Raw genomic sequence first — 9117 nt, 5'->3', positions numbered from 1 at the left:
AGATTAGTTATTTTTAGCTTTAGCTGTTATAGCTTGGCTAACACAATGTATAGATATAGCTGGCACAGGCCTATGCCAGAGAGGAATGTCTTCTAAAAAGCATCTTAGGCACTCGGACCCCTCTCGTACTTTATCTAACGCAATATTCTCGAATTCCATAATGAATTGAGCAATATATGTATGTTTGGAAATCTTCCAAAAATAAACCCTCTTGCTAGAGTGAAAACATATCCACTCGTAGACTTAGACTCCTCTGAGTCAACTATCCAGTTTGCATCACAAAGTCCCTCAAGGACAACAAGATACCTTTCATAAATCAAACAAAAGGTAATAGAGTATCTTAGGTACCATAATACTCTACTAAGTGCATCCCAATGCTATTGCTCTGGACTACAAGTATATCAACTTAACTTACTCACAATATAGGCAAACCTGGACTCTTACAGTTCATTAAATTCATCAGACATCCTATAACTCTTGAGTATTCAAGTTAAGATACTCCATTACCCATATTTTTCTCGAGTCTACAAGAAGAATCATATGGAATACAAGCAGGGTTATAAGCAGGATTAGAATAAGACTGATTCTATCTCTTAAGTACAAATTCAACATAATGAGAATGAGTAAGACTATAAATGTTTGATTATCTTCTAATCCATCCCTAAGATTACATCAAAAGGGCCTAAGTATTTCAAGTCAACGTTTTCATTTAGTGTATGTTTTTAGTGGAATTAATCACATTTATGTTTGTATCAAGTATAAGCATATCATCAACATACAAGCATACAATCACATAGGCATCCTTAACAAGTTACTTTTAAATATACTTGTCAGATTCATTAACTTAAATCCACTACTCATATCACATGATCAAATTTTCATGTCACTGTTTACGTGCTTATTTGAAAACCATACAAGGATTTTTCAACTTACAAACTTTGTCTTCACAACCTTTCACTACAAAGTCCCCAGGTTGACCTATGTAAATTTCTTTATCTAATTCACGGTTTTAGAAAAGTTGTCTTAACATCCATCTGATGTATCTCCAAGTTGTTTATGGCAACAATATCAATTAGCATCTCAACAGAAATAATTCTCGTCACAAGTGAATAAGAATCAAGGAAAGCTACACCTTCTTTTAGTTTATAGCCTTTAGTTACCAACTTAGCCTAATATTTTTCCACAGTTCCATCTACCTAATGTTTCCTCTTAAAGACTCATTTACATCCCATGGTCTTACTCCCTGGAGGTAAACTAGCAAGCTCTCAAGTCTGGTTCTGACGGATTGAGTCCATTTCACTAAATGAAGCTTCTTACCAGAATGGGGTTTTAGTAGATGTCAAGGCTTCTTTACAAGTCTAGGGCTCAAAATAAGCTATGCATGTTATGAAGTCGGCTTCATAAGAAGTCTAAGTCTAATTTTTTTACTTCTCTTAGGCTCAACCTCAACTTCATATTTCTTTAAGATAAGTTCTGAATATTTGAAAATAAATCTAGGGGATTAACAACACATCTCTAATGAGGTACAGGTTTGAGAATAAACATGTACAAAGAACTCGGCATCCCTAGATTCCTTAATAATAATCACACCAAAGTCAGAAAAAATCAGAACACACAACGAAAAATCTATATGTAGAAGTATACTCAGCATACCCTATATGAAGACACAAACAACATTTTTGGTTTCTATCTAGTTCTTTTAGGAAGAGGAATGACAATCTTAGTTAAACACCCCCACACTTTGACGCATTCATAAGAAGGTCATCTACCTTTCCATAAATTATATGGAGTTTCATCTGATCATTTGAAAAGGGTACTCTATTCAGGATATACTAGTTAAGAGGAATGACAATCTTACAAATTCTAATGTCTTAAGATTGTTGGGTGCAATAATCAAAAACAAGGAAAAATCAAATAAGCAATAGTTACTGATACTTAGCTCCCTTAAGACATTAGCGCCCAGCTACACTCAAGAGTGATGTTATAGCCCTCACAGGACGGATATCTCCAGGATAAAAAAACACTATTAGCATATGTAGTAGATGCTCAACTTGAGCTTGGCAACTCCGAAAAAACACTTAAAGAAAATTGTGAACGTTAAAGAAATCACTATAAAATATTTTCCCTTAGGGGTCTCTCTCTAAACATTGGAGAATCCCCTTTCCCATTAATTTTACAAAAGTAGTGAATTTCTTTATATAATAGAATAATACAACTTAAAAAGATGAACTCCCCGATGTGGGACTAAAAAGCTTATATAGTCTCTTAAAACAACTAAAAAGTGGAAACTTCACGGTGTGGGACTAATAAGTTTTTCATTCACAAAGAAAAACAATAAATTATAATATTATTAAAACTTTAAAAATCATATTTTATTAATTGTTTTCCAACATAAAGAAGTTGCATCTTGTCACTTGTAGCAGTAGCAGCCTCTGTAATATCTTCCCGACGAAAAAACAAAAATTCATGGTTTGGCTGTGAACTATTCCCTTCGGCCCACTATTAGATGACCTATTTGGTTTAAAATTTTGTCCCACTATTAGTTGACCTATCTCATTAAACAAGGGATATTTCTAAAATTATCCTTTTGAGCGATTATCGGTAATATAAGAAATATGTATAATTTGATATCCATGTTTATATTCGTTACGTAGGTGTTTTAAAATGCTTTTCAATGATACAAAGTTTACGAAAATTCATGGTATAGTTTGAGAGATAAATCATTTTTAAATTTTACAAGTTATTATCCATAAGGATATAATTATAAAAAACACTTAAAAATATTCTCTTACATTTCTTGCCTTAAAAATTGTGCAAACTTGAACTAGGTCATGGGACGGAGGAAGTATAAGTTATAGAGGTGGCCGTGAACAGCGTACGCGAAAGAGAAGGAGTTCTCACAAGGGTGTGTAGAATGGCCCTTTAATAAGGGGGCCTGCATGCGTTGAACGAATGAAATTGTTAGCTATTATTAGCACTGATGGCTTCCTAGAAGAAAGCCGCCACCAAAAGGTAAAAACTCAAATCACTACTAACCAAATAATTTAGATGGACACAAGAATTTAAAGATGTGTCTGGAAACTTTACTGACTTGATAAGAAGGTAAAAGTTTCTATGGGATTGCGAGAATTTTTAAGATCACAACACAATTTACAAACAATGAGTAGTATGAGAAACAAAGGTGGGAAGAAAGCCTCACTGGCTTGCTTATTTACTACTAGTGCTCTTCTAGTAGTGATACTTTCTGTATGTTTTCCATTTTTGGCTAATGCGTATAGGCCTCCAAAGTCACCTACTCCTGGAATATACAAGCCTAAATCTCCTCCACCACCACCAAAGATGCCAACTTATGTGCCTATAACACCACCTACCCCGGGGAAGCCGATAAAGCCAAGATCTCCACCACCACCGTATTACCAAGAAGACTCTGTGTCATCAACGGTACTGCCCAACCTTGGGAAGATAAGTCCAGGAGTATCAAAGCCAGCACCACCAAACAAACCTCCACCAAAGAAGAAACCTCCAACATATAGCCAAGACTCTGTGCCATCAACTATATTACCTAACTTTGGGAAGAAAAGTCCAGCAGTACCAAAGCCATTACCACCACCAAGGAAGAAACCTCCAACGCACAGCCAAGACTCTATGCCATCAACAATTCTACCTAACCTTGGAAAGATAAGTCCAGCAGTACCAAAGCCATTACCACCACCAAGAAAGAAACCTCCAACACTTAGCCAAGACTCTGTGCCATCAACAATTCTACCTAATCTTGGGAAGATAAGTCCAGCAGTACCAAAGCCATTACCACCACCAAAGAAATCTCCACCACTTTAAGCAAAGGCCTGGGTCATTCGGTTAAGTCAATAATGGGAGAGAAGGCTTGGCATATATTTGGTGCAGTTCATTGATGACTCTTTTTCATATGAAAATGAGATCAATATAAGTGAACCAAGCTAAAGTTATATATAGAATGTTATCAGGTCAATCTCTTATCTTGTGTAATATGTATGCTTGTTTGTTTTTGTCACCATCTAAGCCAAACCTATTCAGGATTGGAAGGTGTTTATCTTATGTAATATGTATGCTTGTTTGTTTTGGTCAGTCTAAACCAAACATATCCAGGAGTGGAATATGTAAGCTTGTTTCTTATGTAATATGTATGTTCTTGTTTGGATAAATCGATATAAAAAAAAAAAATTGTTTTAGTAACACATAAAATGATGGAAAAGCATAAATGATCTAAGCTCTGAACAAGGGAATCCGTTCACTTTCTGTAAAATAAAAGGTTTAATAGAGCATCTCCAAGGAGAATAAATTTACACTACCAGCCTACCATAGGTAAAGTATCTCTATCACTACATTTGAAGGCCCAAGTTTCTTCAAACAAGAAAAATGCGCACTTCAAGGAAATTAGAGGGTACTCCAACTAAATGTACCTGTCATGGTTGGCTTAAGATCCTTTGATTATGATTTAGATATGCAGTGCTGGTTGACAAAAGTTCCTGTATCCTATCCGGTTGGGGGTTGCTGAACCTGGGTCCAATCCAGTGCTGCTGCTGAAACAGGAGATGGATCTGGCATCTGGCATGACGAGTGGACTGCCAATTTCCATTTATCCAAGTCCTGCCTAGACTTTACAAGTTGGCGAAGAATAAACATGTCTCTCACATCACATATTGCTGTGGGCATACAGAGAAGGTGCAATTTCCAGTTTTCAAGGTCCCCTCATGATGCAGAAGTGAGCGATTACTGCCTATCTCTTAACTGTATCAACCCAACTCCTGCTCTCTCTATCGAGCCATCAATAGTGAACTGGAAGTCTAGCAACGGCCGATCCTTCTTGGAGAAATCTGGTTGATGCAAGATAGGCTGCTCCTAAGCCTTGGGCCTAGCTTCTTCTCGAATAGCATCTGGAACTCTATTGCTCCTAAAATCTGCTGTTTGTTTGGCGAAGTTCTCTGGGTAGATGTACTACCACGCTGAACTGAAGGGCGAGACGTTCCTGATCAATGTGAATTCTGTATACACACCTGGAGAGACAGCTGACCACATCCTTCTTCACTGTCCATTTGCATGCCAAATCAATATGCTAAGCAAGGTAAGGAGTGTAGGAAGGTGATACAGAAGCTAATGCTGCCAACAATTAAATGGTTGATATAGAATCAAAGGAATAGCCATGTTTTGGCAAGGAAGAATTCAAGTGCTGTATCTAATTTTCCATAAACATCTGTTCTAGAAAACATCCACTAAACCCCCAACATTTCAATGTCCCAGTAGCCAAGTCACCGGTGGGTACCAGTACCACAGAGGAACAATTTTTAATCACCTAATTCCAATACCCATGTACCTCCTCAAGGGACGTGTACTAACAGGTACTCCAAATACTACGTTAGAGAGTGGGTTCCAAATGATTTGCTCTCCCCACTCATTGTACATCATGGTGCTAAATCAATAAGCCCCACTACGAAGTATAGTTCAAAATGTGATTGCCCTTTAAAATGAGCCAACCTTTAAGAACAACCTTGATATAGGGGCGGCATGATTTAGTAGAGGGGCGGCACTGTGGTAGTAATGACTTTTTAGTTGATTTGGGGATGTCCTAAAGGAGATGTAAATTGACTAGATTATCCTTTTCACCTTAAATCAACTAAAATCAAATCAATATTTTTTAAACCTAATAAATTAGAAAAAATCAAATCAGTTTTTTTTCATCTTCTTCTTCATCTTCTCTTCTCCTCCATCAACTGTAACCTCCATTAAAACTGGAAATTTCATCGTCTTCGATTAATCAGCGATTCGAAAATTAATCAAGTGTAATGACTTATATGAGGTATATTATAAAAAACTCAGTTAGGGTTTAGTTTATTTTGTTCGATTTAAGTTTAATTTCTATCAGAAATTAGGGTTTTAGGTGAAAATTCAAATTCAAATTTCTGGGTTTATGTGAGCTACGGTTGATTTTAACTCTATTACGAACCGTAACTGGAGAATTTGATGTTGTTACGGTTGGTAATAGTTCAATTACCAACCGTATGTTCTTATATCTGAAAATTTTCTTCAGTTACGGTTAGTAGTTCATCTTTTACGAACCGTAACTATGAATTACGGTTGGTTACGAGCGAAATGCCAACCGTAATTAGCTCTGAAAATGTAAGAAATTGAATTTTTTTACGTATTTGAGCAACAAAAAGCTAGTTGGGACTAATTTAGAAGTATACCCGGTCATTTTCAGGCATTGGGTTTTCACTTTGTTAGTTAATTTCTTCAATTGATTGAGATTGACCTTCACTTTGGGTTAAAACTTCTCTACCATCTCAAAACTTTTTTTTTAAAAAAAAAACTCTAAAATCTTATTTTGTTTTGATTTTGAGTTAATATAAGTGAATTTAATCAGTAACATTAAACTTGATTATCATCACTAAACTAGGTTATCAATAATAAGGATTAATTTGTCATTTCCAATTATTATTTCTTTGATAAGGGACACCTTGCAATATGTGTGGACCTCTAAAAATCTTGATACATCTTAAAAAGGGTTTGAAAACCAATTGATGTTGCCAGTTTGACGCTCATTAATGATCAGTTTTCAGATCAGACTGCCATTCACTATACGGAAGCCTTTAACTTTTACTAATAGACCGTTCATTCAAATTTCAAACTTCAACCTAACTAATTTTACGCCTAACAATAACTTTTTCATTGTACACTGACAAAAAATAAGACCCAAAAACCATGTTATTATCAGGGTCTAACGGAAAGTAGCATTCAAACCTTCTCAAAATACTTGCAGATAAAAAATAACCTAAATCAAGTGGCTCACAGAAAAAGAACAGGTTGAATAAAAGTTGAAAAAGAAACAAAAACACAACAGCAAAACTGTAAGATGCAGGCACCATTTAAGGTAACCTTCTCAGTTGAAAATTATATAAAAATAATGCCATCCTAAAAGAGACGCACGCGTCAATAAATAAATGGACAAGAATTAGGCCGTCAGAATTTGTCCAGTAAGATTCTAGGGTTACCAAATACAGCACTACCAAACAGATTAAAATAACATAAAACAAAGATGATAAAAAGATTACTTAACTAATCCAACAAAAACTGCACCTAATCAAAGATTAATGATATAAGCAGATAAGATTACTAAAGATAACTTCGATTATAATAAAACGAGAATTTAAACATTTCCATCATTAGTTTTGCGAACTATAGTCGCCAGATGTACGTCTATGATTTAACCATGATATTCCCAGAATTTACATCCACCAAAAGCAAAATCCTAACCATTAAACAAACTTACTACTTTAACCCCAGTGAATCTTGATCATCCATATTCATCTACTACGAGAACCAAAAGCAAAAACAGAGAGAAAGTTGGAAAGTAAAACCTAGATAGAGAGATTTTTCATTAACAAAAGTAGTAGCAGAACGGCAACAGATGACCATCGAACGACTCTTAAGCAGCCACGCCAGTGACCTGACCCTTCTTAGCGGAGCAGATCAACCAAACATTTCCATATGGATCAGTGAGCTTTCCAGCAGGACCACCACAACAACCTTCCTCTGCACCTTCAGTGAGCTCTCCATCTAAAACTGCTCCAGCACTAACGGCGCCCTTGACCAGACCGTTAACATCCTCAGTCTCCAAACAGAAAGTGTACCCAGTTCCGTTAGCCCTGGTCAGATACAAAAGTAACGGACGTTAGATTCAGAACATGTACAGTGTAGATCCAAAAGAAATCGAGTATGATGAGATAAAGACAAAAAGAAAAAATACAGAAAAGAATTAGGTTAAAAAGGAAATGGAAAGAAACAAACAGATCCTTCCTAGACTGAGTAACTAATCTAGGTTAAACAAATGAGTACAAAAAATAGTGGATATGATAGAAAACAAAATTATAAATAAATTTATTCTGAAAAAAAGTGTTTCCCGGTCCAAAAAAACAGTAGAATAAAACGTTTTAATGTGCAAAAAGCAATAAAATAAACAGAACTAATCAAAAAATAGAATAAAAGCAGAATCAAAAATATCATGATTATTTATGAACAGAGAAGGATCCAAACATCTAAAGCAAGATCAAGAGAGACTCAAATGATAAAAGCTATCTCAGACAAACATTCATACAAAACGTTTACAGTCAAATAAAAAAAGCTATTTATGATCTAAACAAACATCCACAGAAAACGTTTTCTCACAAGAAACATTCACAGAAAACGTTTTTCTCACCGAAATATTTCACAAATAAATAAAACAACCAAGCTACATAACAGTATAAACAGATTTCACTCACAAAATAAAGAAGAAAAGAGAGAAACTAGTACTTACAAAGTGGTTGTTCCATCAGGAAGGTCAGAAACCACGAGAACGAGAGATCCGAGTTTAAGTTCAGCACTAACAACAGAAGGGAGCTCTTGATCAGCTTTACGTTTAGGATGAAGATCACGTTTCAACTCCTCGGCACCAAAAGCAGTCTTAAAGAACTGAATCGCCTCAGCAGCTTTCGAACCTTGAATCACAAGTTGTGGTTTCACAGAAATAACACTCACAGAAGAAGCACTCTTAACAACATTCTCAGTAATAGTAGTATCAGAAGATCCATTAGTGAGATCTACAGTAGCAGGAACAGCAACATCTCCTTCAGCCATTGTTGAGAGAAAAAAACTGAAAAGATTGATAAAACCCTAACCCTAGGAGAGAGAATAATGTAAAAGAGGAAAAATGTGTGAAGGACTGTGTGAGGCGAAAAATGATGGAAGAAGTGGGAGGTGAATAGGGATATTTATAGAAGCCAGGACACGAAACCGTTTCGTTCTCTCTGAGACTCAGACGGATAAGGAATAATAATAATGCCCTCGGATGATCGATTATTTACAATATTATTTTTCTTGTGTTGGGAAATGCAACTTTGTTTTAAATTACTAAAATAGGCCCTAATGTAGGAGACCGTTTTTTGACAGAGGCTGGAGGGTAATACAGTAAACTCTGGTCATCTTTATTGCGTATTGGTGTAGGTTTTACTTTTTGTCCTCGAGATTTTCACAAAAATGTCTTGAGATTAGTGAGACTCCAGCATCTCAAGGTTACCTTCTGTTACACGCGATTGTTTTATGCGT

The 9117-nt window shown here is 35.8% G+C and overlaps 2 protein-coding genes across 2 annotated transcripts; one reads left to right on the top strand and one right to left on the bottom strand.

The window, feature by feature from the left end:
- Positions 1 to 3159: 3159 nt before the first annotated feature.
- LOC113359171 (extensin-like) lies at positions 3160 to 3837 on the top strand. The gene has a single exon (XM_026602849.1). The coding sequence runs from the start codon at positions 3160 to 3162 to the stop codon at positions 3835 to 3837; it is 678 nt and encodes a 225-aa protein (XP_026458634.1).
- Positions 3838 to 7138: 3301 nt separating this feature from the next.
- LOC113314297 (uncharacterized protein At5g48480-like) lies at positions 7139 to 8764 on the bottom strand. The gene is made up of 2 exons (XM_026563089.1): positions 8330 to 8764; positions 7139 to 7679 (listed from the first exon to the last, which is right to left on the bottom strand). The coding sequence occupies exons 1-2, from the start codon at positions 8647 to 8649 to the stop codon at positions 7460 to 7462; spliced, it is 540 nt and encodes a 179-aa protein (XP_026418874.1). The 5' UTR covers positions 8650 to 8764; the 3' UTR covers positions 7139 to 7459.
- Between the last annotated feature and the right edge of the window lie 353 nt (positions 8765 to 9117).

The sequence above is a fragment of the Papaver somniferum genome, chromosome 1, assembly GCF_003573695.1.
Source record: "Papaver somniferum cultivar HN1 chromosome 1, ASM357369v1, whole genome shotgun sequence".
In the NCBI taxonomy this organism is placed as follows: domain Eukaryota; kingdom Viridiplantae; phylum Streptophyta; class Magnoliopsida; order Ranunculales; family Papaveraceae; genus Papaver; species Papaver somniferum.
The sequence above is the reverse complement of the archived record's forward strand: the minus strand, read 5'-3'. Positions and strand labels throughout refer to the sequence as shown.

Bases quoted from the DNA above. Each gene is read 5' to 3' on its own strand.
- LOC113359171 (XM_026602849.1), top strand. From the start codon at position 3,160: ATGAGTAGTATGAGAAACAAAGGTGGGAAGAAAGCCTCACTGGCTTGC.
- LOC113314297 (XM_026563089.1), bottom strand. From the start codon at position 8,649: ATGGCTGAAGGAGATGTTGCTGTTCCTGCTACTGTAGATCTCACTAAT. The intron at 7,680-8,329 runs GTAAGTACTAGT...GTATCTGACCAG, and splicing joins CCTGATGGAACAACCACTTT to GGCTAACGGAACTGGGTACA.